We start from the raw sequence: 23,715 nt of genomic DNA on the forward strand, positions 1-23,715 counted from the left end.
CTACACCACGTCGTTTTCTTGAGGGTCCGGAGCCACAAGAGAGGATGTGCAGTCTCTCTTCTCTTCTTGAAGACAAAGACCTTGGCTCTCTTGTTTCCAGTAGGTTTTACCATCAGCTCCTAACTGCACTGCTCCACTGGCCACCAGCTGCAGGGCGATGGGAAAAGCCCGACACTCAGCTTCTTTAACCCTTTCTGACAGCATCTCCTCGGTGTCATCTGCCTTCACAGATACTGGCTCCTGGTGGATCATTGCTTTCGGACTAGATTCCTCCTGAAATGGGGATATTGGGAATCTTTTAGAAGAGGCTGGTGAACAGTCTTGGGAAGGTTATGAACAATGTGGACAGGGCAGAAAAAAATCTCATGAGAGATCTCCGCATGCATGTATGTAGTTGTGCGCAGGAAGCCTGAAGTACACCTAGAGAGGCTTGCACCTCCATTAGGGGTACCTACATTACACCAGGGGGTACAGCAGGAAGCGAGACACGGGCTAGAAGATTGAGAGGGCAGTTTGCTGAGAGTAGGAGAAACTGAAAAAACCCCAAACCATAATATGAAGGAAGAAGACAGGACCTCAATAAACCACAAACACAATGTAACCCCCACATCTTCCGGTTTTTACTGGTAGCAATCCTAAGATTTCCACACATTCCTGTTACCTCTTCCTGTTTCTGCCTTCAGAAAGAAAAGAAAACAGCAAATTCCGTGTCCTGGTCTTGTCTGGAATGGAGTTAATTTTCTTTAATTTATATTTTCTTTAATTTAAATTAGAGTTAATTTTCTTCCCAGTAGCTGGCGCAGTGCTGTGTTTTGGCTTTAGTCTGAGTACAGTGCTGATTGATAACACAGAGATGTTTTAGTTGTTGTTCAGTGCTCTTACCCTGACCAAGGACTTTTCAGTCTCTCATGCTCTGCCACTGAGGAGGGACACAAGAAGCTGGGAGGAAGCAGAGACAGGACACCTGACCCAAACTGGCCAAAGGGGTATTCCATACCACAGCACGTCATGCCCAGTATAGAAACTGGGGGGGGACTGATAAACCAGAAGGGACCGATGGCTGCTCAGGTTCGGCTGGGTATCAGTTTTCTGGGCGGTGAGCAATTGTATTGTGCATCACGTGGACTTTTTTTGGGGGGTGGGGTTTATTCCTTCCTCTCTCTTTCCTATCATTATTATTATTATTATATTTTACTTTTATTTCAATTATTAACCCATTCTTACCTTAGCCCCCAGGTTTTTACCTCTTTTTCTTCTCCTCCCCATCGCACTCGGGATGGGCTGGGGGAGTGAGCAAGTGACTGCATGGTACTTAGTTGCCAGCTGGGCTTAAACCATGACATTCCTTTTCATAACTTACTCAATGTTGGGCAAGAGGACACTTACCAGGACAAAATGCACGGTGCAGCCCGTGACTTTCAGTCCACTTTGCAGAGCTTGCTGATGGGCATTTCTGTTCTTTATCGGTGGGAAAAGTGATGGGGAAGCATTCAAAATTTTCCCTGGGCATCAGTATCAGAGGAGAAAAAGAGGGGAAAAAAAAATCAATTTGAACTGAATTTCCTTTAAAAATAAAAGTGAGATGTGATCATCAGTTCAGAATAGCAGCACTGAGCACCACTCGGGAGTTTACATGGTCTCAACTGCCATCAGAATGTAACAGGGCATGTTCAGATTCAGGTTAAAAAGCCAAACATACACATGGTGTGATGATCTCTAAGGCAATCTGAGAAAGCACTGCTCTGATCTGAGGAAATCGTGCTCTCCCAGGAACACAGGTGATGCTGTGCAGGCTTTGGCAGTAGCCAGGCAAGCATTTTTCAGTTAGTGACAACGACTTCACTTGCTTTTGTGTCTGTGGATGGCCAGACTGAGTGGTAAGTCTCTCCTTCACCAGGTGACCGGCCCTCATGCTGCAGAAGAGGGGCTTGGAAGTGAAGGATTTCACACTGTAGCCTCACGCAGAGACACTGCACAGATGGAAGTAATTTTCATAGGAAACATAATTCCCAAAGAAGCCTGTCCAAATGCAATCCACACAGTGAGAGAGTAACTTCTGAGCAAAGCCTTGGGAGCTGACACAAGGCACCCAGAGCCAAGAGGAAAGAGGAATGTGTGTTTTTCCCCTCCGCTGGCTTGGAATGTGTCTAAAGAAAGCTCTGCCCCATGGCAGAGCCACACTTGCTCAGGGGGCTGTAAGGCTGTGTTTGCAGCACACAGTACAGAGTGATGCTATGATGTGCAGTCATCAGGGCAGCACAGGAGGGAGATGAACTGAGAGATCAGACTCTCTCCCACTTGTTCCTGAGTGACAACTGCAGGGAGTAAGTTCAGCACAAGTCCCCAGCACGGCTCCCTGATGAATGACATGGTTATGCTACTGTCCCCTACTGCAGACAGAACCAAACTCCTGCCTGTCCACAGGCATTTCTCCTTCCCAGAAGGAAGGCAGACAGACCAAATCCGTGACCCTGACTTTGCCCCTCTGTTCCTCATTATGCCAGCACAAAGCATTTCTTTGCACAGTCAGAATCCCAGCACAGTCCCACTGGCCAGAAAAAATGGAAGTATAGGGCAGACCCACTGATTAACATGCAAACCTCAGTGTCAGCAAGGCCATGAGAGATTTAACCAAAGGACAAAGAACTATGACTGTGTCATTCTGGTGAGAGCAGGCATACACATTTTAATTTCTTTTTTGCATTTCTAATTTCTTACCTTTCCATTTTCTGAGAAAAGGACTGGACAAAATTCTCATAAATCCTGAGAGACATACTAGTTCAACAGCAAATTCTTCAAGAACTTGGTCAATTGTGCTGTCAAATTCAGAGCGACTCCCATATAACTTATGATCAATCACCTAAAACATTAAAACACATCAAAAAACATATTAAGGAAATAACCTCATGTGAATGAGAGCAGCTTGGGCAACAAGGGAAAGCAAACTGCATTTATTCCAGGGCATTTGAGGATTTAAAAAGTTATAAGTAGGTACATTATTCAGGACATTGTGATTTTTCACATTCATATAAACATTCCTGGGAACACCAGGAACACTTGCTAGCTGACACTGGCTGTATCCCACAGGGTGCTTTCTAGGACATGTACCAAAACTGCACAAACAGAAGCCAACTGTGAAAAGAGAAACATGTGGGTAACGTGGTATAGAGGGAAATAAGGCAGAACACATTGGTAGATACTGACCTCTTATTCCAGAATGTCTAGCCAAAGGCTAAAGTAAAAATAGTAATGACTCACTGGGATCACCATCACCAGTTAGTCTGTAGTGGCTCACTGAAAAGTGCAAACTCATCTAAAAAGACAACACACGGGCCAGACATTCTGTGTAAGAGGAGGAGAAGTCAGGAACTTTTCTTATGTCTACTCCACCTCAGCGTCTACTCCACCTCAGCGTCAGCTCCCAAGGTAACTACTGATTCCTGACTCTGTTCATGAGGACATTCAAATAAGGGGCTAACAATCTGTCACGCTTTTGCCTATGAAAATGTGAATGGATTTTGACATAATGTAACTCTTTTTTTTCCCTAGAGATGAGTCTTTATATTGCTAGAAAAAAATTATCATGAATCCAGCTCAGCTGTTGAGGAAGCTTGCTGAAAACTTTTTAATGCATGGGAGCTTCTATTTCCATCTGTGCATAGCTGTACAAACATGATGACTGTTCAGATTTATTTAACATTAGAAAGAAGAGTGCTGGTGGGTGGCATTTGAAATCCCAAATTGGTGAATGTTTTCAAAAGCCATGTTCTATGCTTAGACAAACACAATGACATGAATGCAGCCCCTTTCTAGATTTCTTTTTATGAAACAAACCAGTGAAAATTTCTGTAAAATACTGCTACTGTACTGACCACAGGCAGAGAAAATATGAGTATGGTGCCACTGAAAGTGACTGAGCACAACCTGAGACTAAGGTCTTTTCTAAGAAGGGATTAGCCAAGGAGAAAACATGCTTATGTGTTTTACAGAGCCTCAAGTTTTACTGATTTCAGTTAAAGCTTGAACCTGCACAGGCTACAGTCTCAGACCCAAATCATCATAGCACTTGCAGTTTTAAGTCCATTCCTAACTCTGGACTGTAGCACTCACTGAAGAGATGGGAAAGACTCACAGCCTCCAGTGAGCACTGGACAGCTTTCAGCTCTGCCTCTACTGGTAATTTCAACAGCTTTCTGCTACATCCACTCACCCTCAGTGAAAGTTTTAAACAGAAGTGAAACATGAAACATAAAAAGGAAAGGAAAAGAGTGTCTTTACCCTGGTGGGAATTCCAGCACGGGCTGCATTTCGCAGTTCTTCAACACCAGACTTGTTGGAGATGACAAGGACAACTTGAGCGCAACTGCCTGGCTCTTTTGCATAACTGATGAGTGCAGCAAGATTTGTGCCTCAAATGGAGAGAGCAAACATCATGAAGTAGATGAGCACCTGTGTCACTGACAATTGGCTCTCAGTCCCGTCTATCTAACAAAAATCTGTTTCCAACAACTGCACAAATAGAAGAGGACTAAGGAATTTGTGCATTCATAAAGCTCATGTTTAAGCAGTACAATAAAACTTCTTGACTTCTAGTCAAAACACAGCCTTGGTTTTAGATGGCGCCATAGGCTCTACTCAAAACAAGCAAGGTGGATGCACTTTCATCAGGGCTGATTCCGCAACTCCTTTGTAAGGACATTTATCTCTGTGATGATAAATGAAAGCTCACCTGTTCCAGAGATGAGAACAGCTACTTTAACTTTGTTCTTTCTGGATTGGTGTTGACTCTCACCAACAGCATTATTCAGCAGATGCTGGGGGCTGCTCAGCTGCAGAGCTTCTAGAAGATTCTCGACTTCGACGTGAGAACCTTCTCCAGATATGTGAGGAAAATGTTAAAATACCTTGGATTTTTTTTTCTCCATCTAAATTTACTTTGGATAGTTTATTAATCATACAAATTCCAAATAAAGAAAACCTAACAGCAGTGAATTTATGTTAGCACTAACTCAACTACAAAAACATGTACTACTTGAACAAACCAACGCACACTAGTTGTACTGATCTCTTTTGTGTTACTCGCAGGATTGTGTACCTGTCTTCCTATTTCTTTTGTGTTGCAAAATCACACTAAAAATAATGTTGCATTTTGGCTGCCCAAACTGCTCCCCCAACAAAGCTGTTTGGTTTTCAGAGGGATTTTGGCTCATGTCTTGCTGCATGTCAATCAATGGGCACACCAGAATGAAGACTTACAGTCACATACACTATACACAGCTGTGGCCTATCCTCAATCTTTACACAGGATCAGTGTGAGTAAGGAATGGGTCGCAAAGGAGGTGGGTTGATCACCATGACTGTGGTAAAATACAACCACCTAATGTCTGAGTCCTTACCGTCATCAGAAGGATTTACTCAAGTCTCAAGCAGGTACCTAGGTAAGACATTATTCAGAGTACTGTGACTCTGAAAACAAGACATTCACTTCTCACTGTATTTAATAATGAAATCTAGATGTGAAGGTGTCAAGCAGCCTCCAGCCTAGTGAAACCACAGGAAAAAGATGTAAACTACACAAACTTTGCAACAGGGAGTCTCCTCAGTGCCTAGAAAACTGATGGCAACTGGTGCCTCCCAGGAGATGTTCAGCACTTCACAGCTTTACAATCTAAAAAAACTTATCCTGTACCAGCTTAAAAAATAAACAGCACAGCCTTAAGTGGAAACCTCTCTGAAGTGAGACCAGGTGAATCTGTTACACTTTGAATCAAAGCATGCTCTGTTTATTTTTTGTGAGTGTCTTCCTTTCCCATTAGGATACCTGCTAACCTGTATCACAAGGGGCAACAACTTTCCCAATCAGCCAGGCTTCCTCATGTCGCTGTAGGTCCTTGAGCACATGCTGAGCCAGGTCCTTCTGCACAACCAACACTGCAGCAATCCCACAATTAAATGTCTGAGCCATCTCCTCCACAGAGAGATTTCCCTCTCTGTAAAGCCAGCAAAAGATTTCCGGAATCTTCCAGCTGAAAGCATCTGAAAATGATTGAAATGTGTATATGGTCACCAAAAATGTTTACTATTTGTCTTTTATTACATATATAGTGACAGTGGTGTATTAGAAGAGCTGATAGAGACTAATTCTTGCTATTCTAAGAATACTGTCCAAGGAGGACTCTGGCCCAACTTCCAGTCAAATTTATAGGTGCTGCTTAGCTAGAGGTTTCTAGCCATAATTTGTGTGAGGCAAGTCTTCTATAGGCTTTCTAACAAGAACATTTACAAAATGATGGCGAGTTAAAATGTATTCACCCCTCATCAACCAGAATAAAAAAGCTACAGATGACTTACATCTCTTCCGTAAGAGATAAAGGAGCCATGGGCCAAATCATCTTCTGGTTTTTTAGACTACTTAATCAGATCCTGGTTTTCTGTTTCAAACAATCAATAACTAGTATAAGAGTCTATACTTAGTTGTATTGATGGGCAGACTGGATCAGGGCTGAGTGTTCTACAAATGCATGGAAAGCACAGATAGGCTTTGACACTGATCCTACTCACACAGGCATGGCCTTAGGTTGTCTGTTGAAAGTTTGGTGGTGCAGACTTGACATCGTGACTTCACTTTAGGAAACTAACAATCCCTTGGGCTTGTTATCTTCTCTGTGGCTCCAGGCACTGGCAAGCAAGCTAGGCATCACCTTGCCAGGTGGGTTTACTTCTTTCCTTTCTAATTTCATTTTCAAGAAATACAGACAGACATACAGGCCCATTCCTTCCCCCTTCCCCCTCTCCACAATATTTTTGGACTTGCATGGATATAGTTTTCTTTAATATTTTGAACTTTTTAATACTTTGCCCAATTTCACCTTCAACAGAAAAAATTCTAGCTTACTTACACATGTCAAATGCTAATCTGTTGTGGGGAAGCTACCACCTACCACAAAACTGCATTAAATGTGTGTGTGCCTGTGTGTGTGTGTATAGTAAATCATGCAAATTAATTCTCTCAACAAGCTTCCCTGTATGGTCGAAGTGTTTAGTATGGAGACATATCTTGCAGAACAATCAGTCTTCTCAAACACCTGTTGTCCTAGAGATGAGCTGCCTTCAAACTCACCTTAAATTTCCCTTCTCTAACAGGAGACTGGTGCTCATCAAGTGCTGATGCTTACTTGCCATAGGAATACTTTTGGTAGGTTCTTTGGAAAAGCAATGACTGGGTCATTCAGTCTCCAACTACATAGACATATACATTTCTGAGTATCTCTATAACTGAAGCTGAAAAGTCAAGTCCATGCTATATATAAACTTCGTCAAACAGATACAGTCATCTTTGATATTTACCTAGGACAGCGCTGACATGTTCTGGCAGAATTCTGGAGATGCCTTCCAGCAACCCCTCCTCGGCAATGAAGGCAAAAGCCTTCACGTGCCCTGAGCGAAGGACAGGCAGCAAAGATGGACTGTACATTTTTGCTGGGGTCAGCAGTATATCTCCTGCAAACAAAAGTGTCAATTCAATCAATTTGTTTAGAAGGTCATTAGGTATTTAGTGGGAATGCTTCTCTGAACAGGTTCTCTTCTGCTCTTTGTGGCAGACAATGTTGGGAAGTAGCAAAAAGTGCTGGCCTGCTTTTCCAAAACTGTAGACACAAGCCCACATACCTACCCAAAACTCAGCTATCCTGAAGTAAACAACCCTTGGCGGCACCTAGTTATGGAAATGTCTGAAGACAATTCATTTGCAGGTTTGCTTTTGAGAAGAAAGATATTGTACCTAGAGTCTTGTCACCACAACTGCCGGGTGCTGGTGAGGAGTAGTGTAAGGAGGACATTAAGAGAATCTTCCTTATGATGCTAAAGCCACGGCCGTGAATCCCAGAAGAGGCCAGACCAATAAGCACATCCTCCTCCTCAGCTCTTTGTAGCCCCAGAAGCATCTGCCCTCGCTCCACTGCACCAACAACAAAGCCAGCCAGGTCATACTCTCCAGAAGAATACATGCCAGTCACCTCAGTTATCTCCCTGCCTAAGAGGGGGGAGAGAAAGCAGACAGCACTACCTATTAGTATGTTTTATTGTTAATTTTAACTCTACAGAATCTCCTAAAATAAGGAATGTATCCAGGACAGTTGCAGAGACACACTGCCTAAGAAATGCATTCGGATATATTTTAAAAATCCTTCTTAGTTTCTTACTTCATCTCAAGACTTTAACAAAACAAAGCTTCATGAAGTTATTAAAAGAAGAAACTTTTTTATTATTATTTCATGCTACTCATCTGGCATCTCCCTGCTATGTCTGAGTATCAGACAGGGAATGAAAACATATTAACACTTCAACAATGTGAGGCATCCAGCTTTGTTCTCCCTTGTACAAGGATATATGAGCAAGAATTAGAATCCAAATGCATGAATAGTAAAAATCATCCCTCTGTACTGATCCATTTTACAGATAAGGAAGAGTTTAAGCCCAAATGCTTGACTGTTTTTCCCACCAAACAGAAACCAGCAGTTCTAATGCCACATACTGTCCCTGCCTACAAAGCCTGTTTCATTAGTAATCATTTTAACATCAGAATCTTCAAATCTCAAAGGAAAGGAGCGTTCATACCCAGGAAAGCACATCCTGCATTTCTGCAACCTTCAGCTATTCCTTCTTTGATTGTTTCAGTCACTTCAGCATCAAGTTTGCCACAGGCAAGATAACTGAGGAAGAAGAGAGGCTCTGCTCCTTGAGCCAGGATGTCATTGACACACATGGCAACCAAATCCTGACCTATGGTGTCATGTCTTTTACATACTTGTGCAATCTGCAAAACATGGTGGGAACCAGCAGTGGTGACAAGAAATATGCAAAACTCCGATATTAATCAGCCAAATAAGCAGAAACCTTTTCCCTGAAAAGAATCACTATAGAACATACATGCAGAAAACAACCTGGTACATCATCTAGTTTAAATCAAGAGAAAATAGCTCACTTTTTGCAGAGGAAAGATAAAGTTATTTTGGTTTTTTTTTTAAAAAAACATTAATTCAAATTCTAGCTCCAGCTACCCAGAAATTGTAATTTTGGGTTGTTCGTTCATTTGCTTTTTGGAATATTTATGTCAAATCCAGATAAGAGGTGTCTAAACACAATTACAAATTCCCAGGATATTCAACCTACAGAACATCCTAGCAACTTCAGAACATAAGATCAGGTTGCTAAAACATCACTGTGTGTTTTGCTTTACTTCTGCCTACTAATTTCACTGGGTTACGCAGCAAAACTGAAACAATTTTTTTAAGTAGTTTTCTTAACAGTCCACAGGGAACAAGACTCTTCACTCCCACAATTCCCAAGGAAATTTTTGATCTCAACCAACTCATGTCACAGACAACAACATGGGCCTGGTCTGTAGGTGCCTTCGAAAGACAGGTCTTTCACAGAGCAGTAATATTTCCCTCAGGAAGGCTGTGATTTGGTTTTTATAAAGTTATCAAGGTGTTCGCATCCTACAAGTGATGAAACCTCATTCAGACATCATGGCTTCTATAAAGTGGAAACATTTACACTACTTTATTACAAGCAGAAGTTTCTATACTAGAGCAATTCTGCTTGTAGATGCACAGCACCAGCCCACGCTGTGCAATTCACCTCTTTCAGTTACCATTTCAGGGTCTGAAAAAGGACAAAGACTGCAAATGTATGGATAAATTTTAAAGGTAATTACCTCTTACTGACAAAGCTCTACCAGTGTAGTTACACCTGTGCAGAAAAATCCACTACAGAAAGATGGGCAAGGGAAAAATGCAGATACATGCTATCACTGACTTCAAAATGGTAACAGATCAGCACCAAAACAGTCTGAGTTTGGACTGCAAGCCTGGTTTCTTTCACTGGCTAGATTTAGATTTAGAAGTGCTATGGAAACCAGTCATCCCGTCTCCTTTGTTGCATTATGGCATCTCCCTCCCACTGATCTAGTAACAATTTGTATAGGCATCAGCCAACTTTTTTTGGCCAAGGAAGAGTCTTGGGAACAGTCTGTGTAAGCACAGTTGGGAATGTTTCTCTGCCAAGCAGTTGGAACAAAGACTCACAAGAGCCAGCACCAATCATTTTTCCACGCTCAGAGGTGTCCAAGGATGTAAGACTGCAAAAGACCTTCTGGATTATTATGTTCAGTCTCTTGCTGTTGCAGGAAGCCACACCACATCATCCGGTTACTAAAGGTATAAACAACAACTTGAAACAAGACAAATTGCTGTGCTTGACCAGTGAAAGGCAGCCTCAGACCTCCACGTCTCTGATGAGTGAAATCCTTATTCTGCTTCAACATAGAAATATATTCCTGACTCAACTTATCCTATGTGTTTTGTGTAATTAGCATTCTTTATCTATTGGCTTCTCTTCTCCTTTAATGTTTATTTCCATCCTCTTTTCCCCAGTGCCTTGACAAAGGCAATTGTGCCACTTCTCTGTATATGGTTTATTAAGCTGACAGTTACCATTTTAACTCTCCCCTGTACTCCTTTGAACTGATCTTTCTCGAAGCCAATGGGCCCTCTGTTTTAAAGCAGAAATTCTGTTCCTTAATTCCTCAAGTGCATAGCTAATTTTTTTGTTTTATTATCATTTCATCACAACATATCCAGAGCCTCATATTCTCAGTAAGATATGCACAGGCCTTGCTCAATTATCTACAAAGCTCAAATGACCATTGTGGAGAACTTGAGACATAGTTATAATGCTTGGAAGGTTCAGATGGTGCAATTGGCTGTGTTGTTTAAAACAGTCTTGAGAGATAACAGGCTACAGTCAAATTGCGAGTTACCTGCAGTTTAGGTCCAAGGCCTTTGGTTTGAGATACCAAGATAGGATCCTCATAACCACATGCTTTCAAGTCAAAGAAACCGGCAATGCCTCCTACTTCTGAATGACAGCCTGCCACATACAAATATATCAAGGATCATTTTAAGGGAAATAAAAAGACCCAAAACACTCCCCCAAGACAAAGTGCAGCAAATTATGATTTCCTGGAGAAAACAGCACTGTGTCCACTGACAGAAACACGCACAGCTTTATGAGGCATGGACCCCAAAGTCACATATTTCATGGTGCTATAAGTAGATCTTTATTATTATGTATTTCTGACCTATGGATTTGGCCCAGCAAAAGTTAAGCATTTTACCAAACAGTTAACAGCTCACCTTTTTTCTTTATGTAGTTACTTTATTCTAAGGGGAAAAAAATCAACAAGATTTTTTCCTCAGTAGATCAGTGCTAAGAGGAAAGGACATAGTCTGAAGAGCAAATAACATGTTCAGTGATTGTCAGACACACCCTAATAACTGTTTGGATGTTGTACTTGTATATGCAGTCAACAGGATCACTTCTGTCCACTGACAGATTCCATTCCATTAATCCAGGAGTTATTCTGTTCCCTAGATTAACGTTGAGAAAGTGCAGTCATCTCCATGGTAAGCCAATTACTTTTTAACTAAGTAAAACAGAAGTGATGAGAAAGAAGTGAGAGTTTTCTTCATGGTGACCCCAGCCCAGTTTGTCGAGCTCAAGTTTCAATGCCAAGAATGCATTGCTCACCTCCTGGGGAAAAAAAGTTCTGTTCCATTCAATGTATCATAGAAATGCAAAGACTCTTCCCAGTCTTACCTGATCTGGTACCACTTACAACTGATGTTTCCAGCTGATGAAACAAAACATCACTGGTTACAGCTTCCATATGTCTCTCCTTGTATATTAGACCCCTGTAGAGAGTAAAGGACACGCTAGGAGCAGTAGTGATATTTTCTGCATAGATCGTCATTAAGCACACAAATGGGAACAGATATAAAACTTTGGACTAGCATCTATTTCTGCTAGTGCCTTTGCTTACATACAGAGACTGCTTGAGAAGCTGTATACCCCGATGGCCAATGTCCTTCCTGTAAGTGGCACCCTTAAAACGTATGGCTGTTACGCCCCTGTTGGCTTCTCCCAGTGCTTTCATCAGGTCCTCCTTAACAGCAGTAATGGAGAGGACTCTGCCACCACTTGTCACCACTCTGCCATCCTTCAGCGTTGTGCCAGCATGGAACACCTGCAGCCCTAACTCTTTGGCTTGCAGCAGCCCTACAAAAGCAAAAGGAATTCTCTGAGTATTTTTAAATCACATACCATATTGGCAAAGCAGCAAAGATTGAGGTCTTTTTTTCAGACAAGGGAGAACAACAATGAAGTTTCCCACGTTAACTTCCCTCTGAGAAACAGCATTACCGGTGAAGAGTATCCCACTCCACTTGACCCTAAGACTCCCTTCTGAGACATCCAGTAATGACACAGATGATATAGAAACAGAAATAAGAGATCCAGGAGCCACAACAGGACATATAACTACCCTGCAGCAGAGCAAAGCTGTGCTGTATATTGTAATTGTGAGTAATTTGTGTAGAGCTTTCCTGCATAAAATCACAGTTTACTGCCTGGGTTCCTCCCTCTCCATGACATTAAATCATTAAGGCTAATGTTACCTCAGCACTTCCCTAGCTATTCTGCAGTGCCCACTCCACACAATTCCACACCTGGAATCTATGCTCTACAGACACTTGCAGGTGGCTGTCCAATAGATAAAATAATTAACGTATGTTCTTTTCATTTTTCTCCATATATTTTCCTGTTAAGAGGGCAGCAAAATTGTTCAGGGGGTTTTCAGTTTCGTATTTGAAGGAGAGGATAAGGGAAAAAGAGGAACTGCTGCCATCACCTGGAAAAAGCAAAACAAAGCAGTTTCCCCCTTGCTATCAGCCAGATAGATTTTATAAGTGAGCAAAAAGGACCTTTATACTTGCTGAAAGTACAGCGTGTTACATTGCCACAGCACAGCCCTGACAAGGTCAAAGCTGAGCCCCAGCTGCCTTGCAGCAATGGAAACCTAACTCCTTCCCATCATGCTTTAAGCAATACTCCAGAATAAAATGTTCGTTAAGCCATTAAAATGTGGCAATCAACGTGAAATATACGGAAAAAATAATAAAACCCACACAACTCCAGAGGTTGAAGTATAATAATAAATAAATGGACTGAATTTCATTGTTTCGACTGGGTTTTTTTGTGATTAACAAGCAGGGAGGTCATATCATCTCATTCCTAAAGATATGAATATCAACTTGGAAAAAGTTAAGTTCCTGAGTCAGACTAGTGAACGGTAGCTCAGTAGCAGAAGGATTCATTCAGTTATGTGGTATGGACTTTTACAGTTAGAGAAATGCAGAGTTCCCCAGAATATCACTGACAACAAATAAATACAACAAGGGAATTAGAAGAGGAGAGGGGATGAAGAGAATGTGACAACAGAAATCTCAACAAGGGAAAAAGCAGTATAACATGACCTTCTCCCTGGGTGATGTTGGGTAACTGGAATTATGATGAAAATAAGGCGGCCCAGATCAGTTGTCTGGGTTGCTTTACACAGGGCACAGTGTTGGACTGGCAAGGCAGTAGCTGAGGATGAAGGAAATAATAGTTCTGCAACAGTTCCCTCTGTTTTTCAACATTTAAAAAATCTTAATGAGATATTTCCTGAGTTCAGCTATAGCAGTCATTTCTTCTCCTTCTTAGTAGCTGGTGCAGGGCTGTGTTTTTGACTTTCAGCCTGGGAACAACGCTGATGATAACACCGATGTTTTTAGTTGTTGCTCAGTAATGTTTACTCTGACCGAGGACCTTCTCAGTCTCATGCTCTGCCAGGGAGGAGGGGAAGCCGGGAGGAAGCAGAGACAGGACACCTGACCCAAACTGGCCAAAGGGGTATTCCATACCACAGCACGTCATGCCCAGTATAGAAACTGGGGGGAGTTACCCGGAAGGCCCAGATCGCTGCTCGGGTCGGGCTGGGTATCGGTCGGTGGATGATGAGCGGTTGTGTCCTCTCCCCTTGTTATTTCCCTTATCATTATTATTGGTAGCAGTAGTGGTTTGTATTATACCTTAGTTACTGGAGTGCTTTTATCTCAACCCGTGGGAATTACATTCCTCCGATTCTCCTCCCCATCCCTCTGGGAGCGGGGGGAGGAAGGAAGTGGGGGGAGTGAGCGAGCGGCTGCGCGGTTCCAAGTTGCCAGCTGTGCTTGAACCACAAGAAGATATTAAAACCCAATAATTTTAACACATAAAATGAATATTGATCTAAAGCCCACAAGCCCACCTTTCCAAACCCTTCAGCCCCGTGAAGAGGTTGTTATTACTATTACACAGCAATGACCCTGGCTGGCTTGCACAAGGGAAGGAACCACGCTGATGACGGGGGAATGCACTGCTCCGATTTTAAAGGCCACAGGTCCTCAAGGCTCACCCTTATCACTCGTCAGGCATTAGCTAAGATAGTGCGACCTGCTGGCAAGAGAGCAAAGCTAGGAAAAAGCAGTCATGTGCTTACAACATTGCAGCCCATGTTTCTAGCAGTTTGCGGAAGTACTCCACGTGGACACACTGGAGTTGTTCCAGGAGGACATAATTCCCCATCAACTTCTTATGGCAGTAACCAGCTACAGAGAGAGCTTTATGGAATAATGTAACTTTAAACATTTAGCCCCTGAGCTAAATGTATGGACAGGCATATGCTCCATTCACAAGATCTTGCTGAACAGCTATCACTTCCACAAGGACGAGGAGTGATGCATCGAAGCAGACTCTGGTAGGGTGTGAGGGGTGGGATGGAAGAAAGCTGTACAGGTATCTGGGAGAAGATTGCAAACCTACTGAAGTACTACTGCCGTTACCTGTTACCTCCATGCCTTTGTCATAGTCTCCCGGGTATCCCGGACTTGCCATGACCACACACACAGCTGTACTATTTTCTGACCAGGCTGGCATGAAGCTGCAGAGTTTGCCATCAATTATTGCTTGAATCACTTCATAAAAATCATTTTTAAGCAGTGGGAGAATTACCTGCAAAAAAGTTCCATTGTGATAGAAGTTAATTTTTATTTTGCTGACTTGCTGAAATTCAATTAATAGAGTAAACTGTACCTGCCAAACTGAAAATACTTTATTTATCTACACCAGTAAATTTGGAATGCTACAGGTGAGCATTAATTTGCAGCATCTTTTTGCAAAAGCCATAAATTTACAAACGTAAGATGTGAGATTATGTAGAAGGAACATGAATTTAGGTCCCTCCCATTCTGCTTCTATCCAGAAAAATAAAAACTGAGGAACAGCTCTTCAAGTTACAGTCTTTAACTAATAATTCCCAGAAGCTGACTAACCACAATTTTAAGTCACCTCATACATTGTCTAGGACATTCACATTCAGATCTGCACTTTCAGGGGAAGCAAGATACAAATTCAGACATGGCACACATCTCCCTAGTTCCCTGAGCTAGAACACTCAGAAGTAAAAGAATGAAGCATATTGAAGCTGCTGGTATCTTTTACTCACCTGGCACTGAGGGTCACCAAACTGACACTTAAAGTTTAAAATTTTCAAACCATCTTTGGTAAGCATTAAACCTGTTTGCAGCACACCTGAACAGAAAGAACACAGCCAAGCAAATTAATTTCAACACTTCTTTTTCAAGAATTCCTTTAAATTAAATATAAAAGGTTGCCCAGCGAGATGGTGGACATACCATCCTGGAGACATTCAAGGCCAGGCTGGGTGTGCTTCTGGTCAAACTGATCTAGCTGAAGATGTCCCTGCTTGTTGCAGGGGGGTTGGAATTAGATGACCTTTGAAGGTCCCTTCCGAACCAAACTATTCTATGATTCTACGAAATGTGACACAGTATTTTGGAATGTGGGATGCATTTCTACAAATCATAAGGAATCAGGAGCAAGGATTCTGCAGGCACTTATATGCAAGTCATAAAAATTCCACAATAACCAATGAAATGGGAAGCAGCAACCTGAGGAATATTCCATTGCATTTTGGACTAAATACAGCAGAAAGTAACCTCTCTGCATCAGAAAGTCGAGTTCTGCCTTCTGCTACAGCTCTCTAAATGCAGGCATTCAGACCTCAGAAGGAACTGACAGGATAAAAAAATCCCAGTTCCCATAAAATCCCATTCATTACACAGACCTTGTGATTTTCTTACCATTAAGTACACTATTGTTATGCATTAATATAGATGTATAACTCTGTATTTCAGGCAAAAATACTGAACCAGTAATTCAGTATTGCTGTTAACAAACAAAATCAAACAAAAATTTATTGAAGTTGGTATTGGGTAATTTCCACTGCAACACACATTTATGCATATGGTGATCTAAAGCAAGTCTTTCACTGTATAATCAGAAAACCAATTGCCAGAGAGTAACAAGTATTAGATTTTAAACTCCATAAAGCATCAGGTCCTCCACCATCATCATGAAAATGCTCAACACTCACTACATTCTTACTGCAGATTTGGGCATTGTAAAAAAGTTACCAATAAGCAGAGAACACATCACAGGCTGGAATATAACTCTCTGGATGCGTGTGATCTCAATAGTCCTCAGTCCCTCTTCAGTACCAAAAGCAGCCACTGGCTTTTAGTGACAGCTGTGAGCAACACCTGCCTTTTTCAAGACAGCCTAAAGACAAAGATCTTAAGAAAATTTACATTGCTGTTTATAGGAGTGAACAGTACAATTGAAGTATATATTATACCCTGAAATACAAAAGAGTTTGATTGCAACAATTTTAATAAAAAATATTTAATAAAAATGCAGTCTGTTTTATGGAGAAAAGACAGAAACTCTTCTCTACAAAGGAAGAGCTATAAAGTAAAACCAGTGAGGCTTAATACTGCAGGAAAAATTAACTTCTTTAAAAAAAAAATAATAATTTGGAATTCAATAGCAATCTCTAACAGTGAAACTAACCTTGGTATGACTTTGTTTTTCAGGTGAATGCTTACTTACCTACATATGCTGTTCCTTCTTGTCTCATACTATCAACAACGTGTTGAAGGATAGCGTCATTGATTTTCTGCAGAAGAACTTCTGGAACCTGATGATCAACATCAAACTGATTGAGACAGTGATGACTTTTGGTGAACTACCTCATAGGACCTGAAAGGACTGGGTGTCTTGGGTTCATCTACAGCAGTCATTTTTTTCTCCTTCTTAGTAGCTGGTGCAAGGCTGTGTTCTTGACTTTCAGCCTGGGAACAACGCTGATGATAACACCGATGTTTTTAGTTGTTGCTCAGTAATGTTTACTCTGACCAAGGACTTTCTCAGTCTCATGCTCTGCCAGGGAGGAGGGGAAGCCGGGAGGAAGCAGAGACAGGACACCTGACCCAAACTGGCCAAAGGGGTATTCCATACCACAGCACGTCATGCCCAGGATAGAAACTGGGGGGAGTCACCCGGAAGGCCCAGATCGCTGCTCGGGTCGGGCTGGGTATCGCTCAGCAGGTTGTGAGCAATTGTATCCTCTCCCCTTGTTATTTCCCTTATCATTATTATTATTGGTGGTAGCAGTAGTGGTTTGTATTATACCTTAGTTACTGGAGTGCTGTTATCTCAACCCGTGGGAGTTACATTCTTCCGATTCTCCTCCCCATCCCCTGGGGAGTGGGGGGAGGAAGAATGGGGGGAGTGAGCGAGCGGCTGCGTGGTTCCAAGTTACTGGCTGGGCTTAAACCACGACACTGGGGTAAGTGTGTGCTTCAGCTATGTTTTCATCTCTCCAACCCCAGCCACTGCACTCCTTCCATTAGGGTGCTGCTGTCTGAAGGACAACTACACTAACCCTCTGCCTCTCGATTTTTTGTTTGGTTCTTTCTCTAGAAAGCCTATTTTAAGGAGGTTTGAGACACAGGAAACCTAAGCTGTACACAGCAAGACTGTTTCTGTACTCTCAGCAAAAAAACACTAATAATATACTTGTGAAGCACATTTAGTCATATACAGTCAGCTTTAGGAATCAACAAGAAAAAAGACAAGTTTATGCTCAAGACACAAAGACTCCAGGCACTTGGGGAATTTTGCAGGGACATTTCAAGGGATGCTAATAGCAGCAGAGAAACACTGAGTTTAGGAATAATGAAAAAGTTCAGAGACAATTCCTCAGAATACTGGCTCACTAAATCCTGAAGAATGGCTAATAAAGTTTGAGCTCTGTATTGCTCTTATACAAGCAGTGTCAATCAGTTCCAGAAGAAATCTGGCCTATGTGACAGAAACAACATCGAGCCCTAAGGAAGATCTATTAACCACAGATGTGATCCTTACTGCAGGCTGACGAGAAGGACTGCTGTACCTGAGGAACTGGGCAATAAGCTCCCATCCCTCCAGTGTTTGGACCCTGATCGCCATCCAGTAATCGTTTGTGAGCCTGGGCTGGGGGCATTGAAGCAACAGTGACACCATCCGTGAAGCACAAGCACTGTTAAGAGATGCACACAACACAAAACAGTGACAATGTCCTGTCCTAAGAGAAGTTAACGCTGCTGGTCCACAGCCTGAGGCTCAGTTCTACCAGGAAAATTTAAGAATCAAAGATAGAAATCAATAGAATCAAAGACAGAAATCAATAGAATCCACTTGCAGCAAGATTCTACTGCAAGCCCACTGACCTGAAGGATTCATTGAGCTTTCTTTCCCATGTTTAAATAATCAAGAGAAACAGTAGCCCTCATAACAATTCCTTTCTTATTAATTAACTCTTGACCTATCAATCAGTCACGTGAACATACGCTTACCTTAAGGCACAGGAATGGTCTTCACTGACTGGACAGAATTATTCAGGTTTCAAGTTAAACCTGTGTGTTTGCAGATCTGAACTAGTGTAAGGTATTCTCAGTGCAGGACAAAACCGGCACAAAGAACTCATTTTCAGTTTTCATGTGGCATATAGTAAGCATGCATAAGTTTTATCCTGACACTGAGAGTAATCCAGGGTAAAGAAAGTGCTAACTAAAATAGGCACTAAATATCAGCACAAAGTTATTGCTGTAACAAGAATTACCAAGACAAAGTCCATGCAAACACATTTTCAGGTCACCTTGGGGAAAGAAAAAAGATCATTTTCAACCTAAAAAGATCATCATAATTGCAATTTTATGGCTAATGTAGAAGAAAATTCTACTGAGAACATGCATTGATTATTATGATATCAAGGTTCTTAGATTGCAGATTTATTTATATAAGTGCAAATAAAACAGAAAACCTATTTGAAACAATGAACTCATGCATTTATGCGTAGAGCATAGTAGCAATGCCAAAGAATAAAAGCACTTAACCACACCATCCATCACATACAGAAAGTTCTTCCCCTTGAAGAAGTTCTTCAACAACAACCATCTCTCCAAACAGTCTGTCCTGTACAAAAAAACAAATGTCTTCAGTTAGCAAACACGACACCTATTGGCTAAATCATTTCTTCGTTTTCTTTTAACAGAAAAAACCCCAAAACCAACATACAGGAAAAGTCTGGCTTGTTTGAATGGAATTTGAGGATGATACCCAGAGAAATTCTTGAGTTAAACAGGCAAGCTTCTCCTCTAAATACTTGCTTCCTGTGGCCAAAATTACAAATTTACAGGCTACATAAGATCAAGAATTGTATTTCCCACTGATTAATTAAAGATTTACCCACCTGCATAATCTCTTGGACAGCTCTGCAGGCTTCCTCTTTGCTGGCTGTAATAGTCACTTCTTTTCTAGCAGCAGGACCCCTTGCCCGTACTACTCGTGCAGGAAAGTCTGTGCTTTAAATGAAAGCAAAAATGAGATTCAGGCATCCCTATTGTATCCAATGAAATTATAATTTTTTAAGCTGAATGCCTCCTGTAGTCTTTCTTTTTTTCTGAATGGTTGAAAGCTAACATGTCAGAAAAACATGCTCCCTGCTAGCCCATCTTGTCATGGAGGTGAATGGACTTTCATAGCCCTCAGCACAGGACTGTGAACCAGAAATCCATGAATTCTGTTGCTGTTTCTGGCACCGGCTCAGTGCATATCCTTGGAGAAGTCACTGAACTTTAACACCTTGCAGTTTTTTCCTCTTTTCGCTGAGTTGGATTACTGTTTTATTCTTGTCATAGGTTTGGAAAGACAAACTCGTTGATGATTTATAGTTTTACAACACCAGATTACAATACATAATCCTATAAATCACTACGGAAGTCCTGTCAAGGGTTGGAAGGTTAAAGCTGAGTTAGGTCTTGCATGTAAAGGATATACTAGAACCAGTGTATTAACACTATCCCCAGAATTGCTCCACTTACTCTTAAACACAAACTAAATATAGAAGGAAAAGAAAGAACAAAAGCATGTAACGTTAAACATAGTTAAACTACACTTCATTCATTCTCCTCTCTTAGCTTGTGTTCGTTTTGAAGAGCTGATTCTACACACTACTAGCCTGTTTTCTGACCCAACATCTAATTCCTCTTTTCCACATCACTATTTATATTAGGATAAATCTCAACCCTAGATTGCTACAAGCAGCCAAAGCAGGCTCAGACAAGGCTCCTTTTCTCCACATCTCCCTGTGCTGACCTGAGACACAGTTTTCCTGTTTGAGTCTTATGAATGCTTACAGACATACAAGTTGTTGGCCTGCTTCTCTACCTGGCCCTAATATAGACTAAACATCATTACAGAGCAAAGTCAGTGAAAAGGTTGTTCTTACCAAAAAAAAAAAAAAGAAAAGTTTCCACTAGATTATACCACATGTAGCACATGACAGCAAAGACAGGAAGCCCCTGAAACCAACACACAGCCACAGACGAGTGTAGCTGAACACAGCAGCTGCTGTGAGACTGGACCAAAATAGCCACAGAGGTAAGTTACTTTCCCAAAGGATCCCCAGTGACTTCAGAGGTATTACTGCTCAAAACAATTGCAGAGATATGCAGTTACTTTTCTCTCTCCATGTAAGAGAGATGCTGTCAAGCCTTGAAGAAACAGGAGGATCCTCCTTAAGTTGTATTTGACCAGTACCTCCCAAATCACTCCACAGATAGCATTTTGCTAATATCTGTCTGTGTAGAAATGATTCTTACCCTTTCAGAAAGATGTATTGAAATATTTTTCTGTCACAATTTTTCTGTCTTTTAAAATGCTAACTAGCATCCTGAGGAAGCTGATGAAAGGGAAGAACTGTGACCTGTGAACGGAAAGATTAATCAGTTTAAGTTCCCCGCATCTTCACTGTCTGCCTCTAATTACAAAACTAATTCATACAGTAGCTACTTCAGAAGGAGAACAATTGAAAAGTTACCAAGTTCTAGGCAACTATGATGGGTGAAGGCCAAATGCATAGCTAACTTGACACAGGAGTTTCCAGTATCAAAATATTTACCTGATAATAAACCTACAAGCTTCCTGAGGATTGTTGAAGGCTTTCCATCTTGCTGTTGGGATCCTATGTCGATCCAGAAAGGTTTTGGCAAAAGTGGTGTTGGATGCCAGCTGGGCTGCTTTTGCAGATGGACCAAAACATCGAACTCCTGCTGCTCTCAAGTCATCAACAATCCCTGATTACCAAAAATAGCAAAAGAATCGAGTTGTCTTTTTGGAAACACCAAGTCATTTTGACAAAAGGAAAACCACATAACCATTCTGGCACACTGTTACACTTTTCCTTGTCCCAGAAGAGCTAACTCATCCTTGAAGTTCTGCATATCCAATGACTTCTTAAAAGTAAATAAAGCTTAAACTTTGGCTCTTTACATTACTAACCACCCCACAACTACTGTTAGGACTGTCTGGTACTTCTGTTCACTATTTAAGACATGTAGATCTTACTGCAGCACAATAAATGCAAGTGATGGTCTTGGTACTACTGCACACAGCAACAACATGAGAACTACTGCAAGAAAATTCTTTATATAAAGGAAAGCAGAGCAGAAGACACAAGAATACTTGTAACCATTACCAGTTCCTGATCCTGCATGATTTCTCCTGATCTCTAACATGCAAAAAGCAGTGTACAGCTATGAAGCCATGTTTTAAGTGACTACAATTTACATTTCCAAGATAATCCAAATTTTCTTGCTCTTCTGTTTAATTAATTCAGCATGTGTCCTAAGAGCTGAAAGAAGTCATTTTAAAGCAGAATTCAAGGTGCTGATTTTTACTGTCAATTTACTTTAGGCTTACCAGCTGCCAGAAGAGCTTCTTCTCCAACTAACACAAGTCCAATGTTATGATCTTTGCAGAACTGAGTAACAATAGTGTGATTGCTCACCAATACAGCTAAAAAGGAAAAGGAAATATAGTTAAGTTACTACTGTAAAGCCTAAAGAAGAGGTGGGAGATGAGAATGTCATTGTTCTGTCTCCCTAGTAAGTATGATTAAAATAATGAAACAGTCCATGAAGGGCAAAGTAAAACATACAATGTAATAGTAACAGAGTCCAGAAGCAACAGTGAGCATTTGCAACTTGTGCTACTGTTTTAATACCCATCTGCTAACTTATTTAATGCATTTTAGTTGCTGTATGTAATCAATGAAAATTTTTTAAAGCTGCTTATCATAACAGAACAAAAACTTCAAAAAATAAAATGGTAAGTTCATACAGAAACTCAGTTTTAACATCTGAGCAGAGATTTACTCAATGCCAGTGCATGAGGTACCTAAATTTAGCTGAGCAGCCTGGGTAGACACCAGAGGAGTTTCTATTCAGAACTTAGTAACTTTAAGCCTTCATTTCCTCTGTTAAGTTTTGCTGGTGAATTGGCCAGTGAATTCAAGCCTAACAGTGGGAAGAAAGAGATGAGAAATACAGAGTCTTGTGTAAGCCTGATATCTTAAGAAGCTAGGCTAAAAATAGATATAGTACAATGTTTTATTAGGCAGTTCTAAAATTCAGAAACAAAACATACAGAAAAATAACTATCTGCCTTAAATAATTAGTGGTACCAGTAAAAGAAAAGAGTAGTTGTTATCTCCTACCAACTTAATGCAAGTGTGGTCAGTGCCAACTGAAACAAACTGTTTCAGTTCTGTTTTACTGATTGCTTGACACAGTATTATGGGTTTCCTCTCCCTTTTTACCTGAATTTGAAATTTTTCCACTGTCAGCTGTTCCTGCATTTCCTGGAGCAACAAACACATGTTTTACATGTGGAGACTGGGCCAACTTCCAGGCCAGCGCATGCTCTCTGCCTCCACTGCCAATCACAAGCACCCGATCAGCCATGAACCTGTGCAAACCCAGAATGAACATATGTACCACTATCTACTTATTTCACAAATCCATGAAAAATTAAGCAAATATATAGAAACTACATCACCCGTAACTGGTAAGTAATATCAACCCATTTTGTATTAGAAAGGTGTCTATAAGACATCTGAACAAAGTAACTGTACCAGTAGTGTCACTGGATGGAGGCATCATTCACATCTGGTTTAAATACTTCCAACAATGAAATCACTGAGAATTTTTTCCACTTGTTTCAGCATAGTCAAGATTTCCTCTCTTAAGTATCCAGACTGAAATAATCTTGTCATGACAAGGTCTCATCAAGTCCTTTGCATAACTACACAGGGCAGGACTGAAAGTTTCATACAAATACTCTAGGTAACTTACCTGATAAATGTAACCACTGTAGTCAGTCTAGGAACTTTTATGAGTGCAAACACCCTCAGTAATAAATGGCAAAGACAGTCTTTGAAACAGATTTTATACTTTGACAATTGAACAGCATGCTTAATGAAAGAACAGCAGTTAATTTCACTAGCACACTGACATTTAAAACAGTTCCTCAGTAATATTTCTTGGTAAA

General features: G+C 41.1%; 1 protein-coding gene across 1 annotated transcript; it reads right to left on the minus strand.

Annotated features, from left to right (window-relative positions):
- Positions 1 to 23,129, minus strand: LOC104413785 (trifunctional purine biosynthetic protein adenosine-3-like). The gene is made up of 21 exons (XM_010024874.1): positions 22,985 to 23,129; positions 22,087 to 22,182; positions 21,287 to 21,461; positions 19,577 to 19,688; positions 19,240 to 19,299; positions 18,239 to 18,364; positions 16,894 to 16,981; positions 15,428 to 15,513; positions 14,766 to 14,934; positions 11,889 to 12,120; positions 11,662 to 11,756; positions 10,823 to 10,932; positions 8,617 to 8,815; positions 7,781 to 8,032; positions 7,348 to 7,500; positions 5,830 to 6,036; positions 4,730 to 4,870; positions 4,279 to 4,409; positions 2,719 to 2,860; positions 1,387 to 1,502; positions 1 to 273 (listed from the first exon to the last, which is right to left on the minus strand). Exons 1-21 carry the CDS (start codon positions 23,127 to 23,129, stop codon positions 1 to 3), a joined length of 3,108 nt encoding a protein of 1,035 aa, XP_010023176.1.
- Between the last annotated feature and the right edge of the window lie 586 nt (positions 23,130 to 23,715).

Source organism: Nestor notabilis, unplaced genomic scaffold, assembly GCF_000696875.1.
Source record: "Nestor notabilis isolate BGI_N333 unplaced genomic scaffold, ASM69687v1 scaffold11672, whole genome shotgun sequence".
Classification (NCBI taxonomy): Eukaryota; Metazoa; Chordata; class Aves; order Psittaciformes; family Psittacidae; genus Nestor; species Nestor notabilis.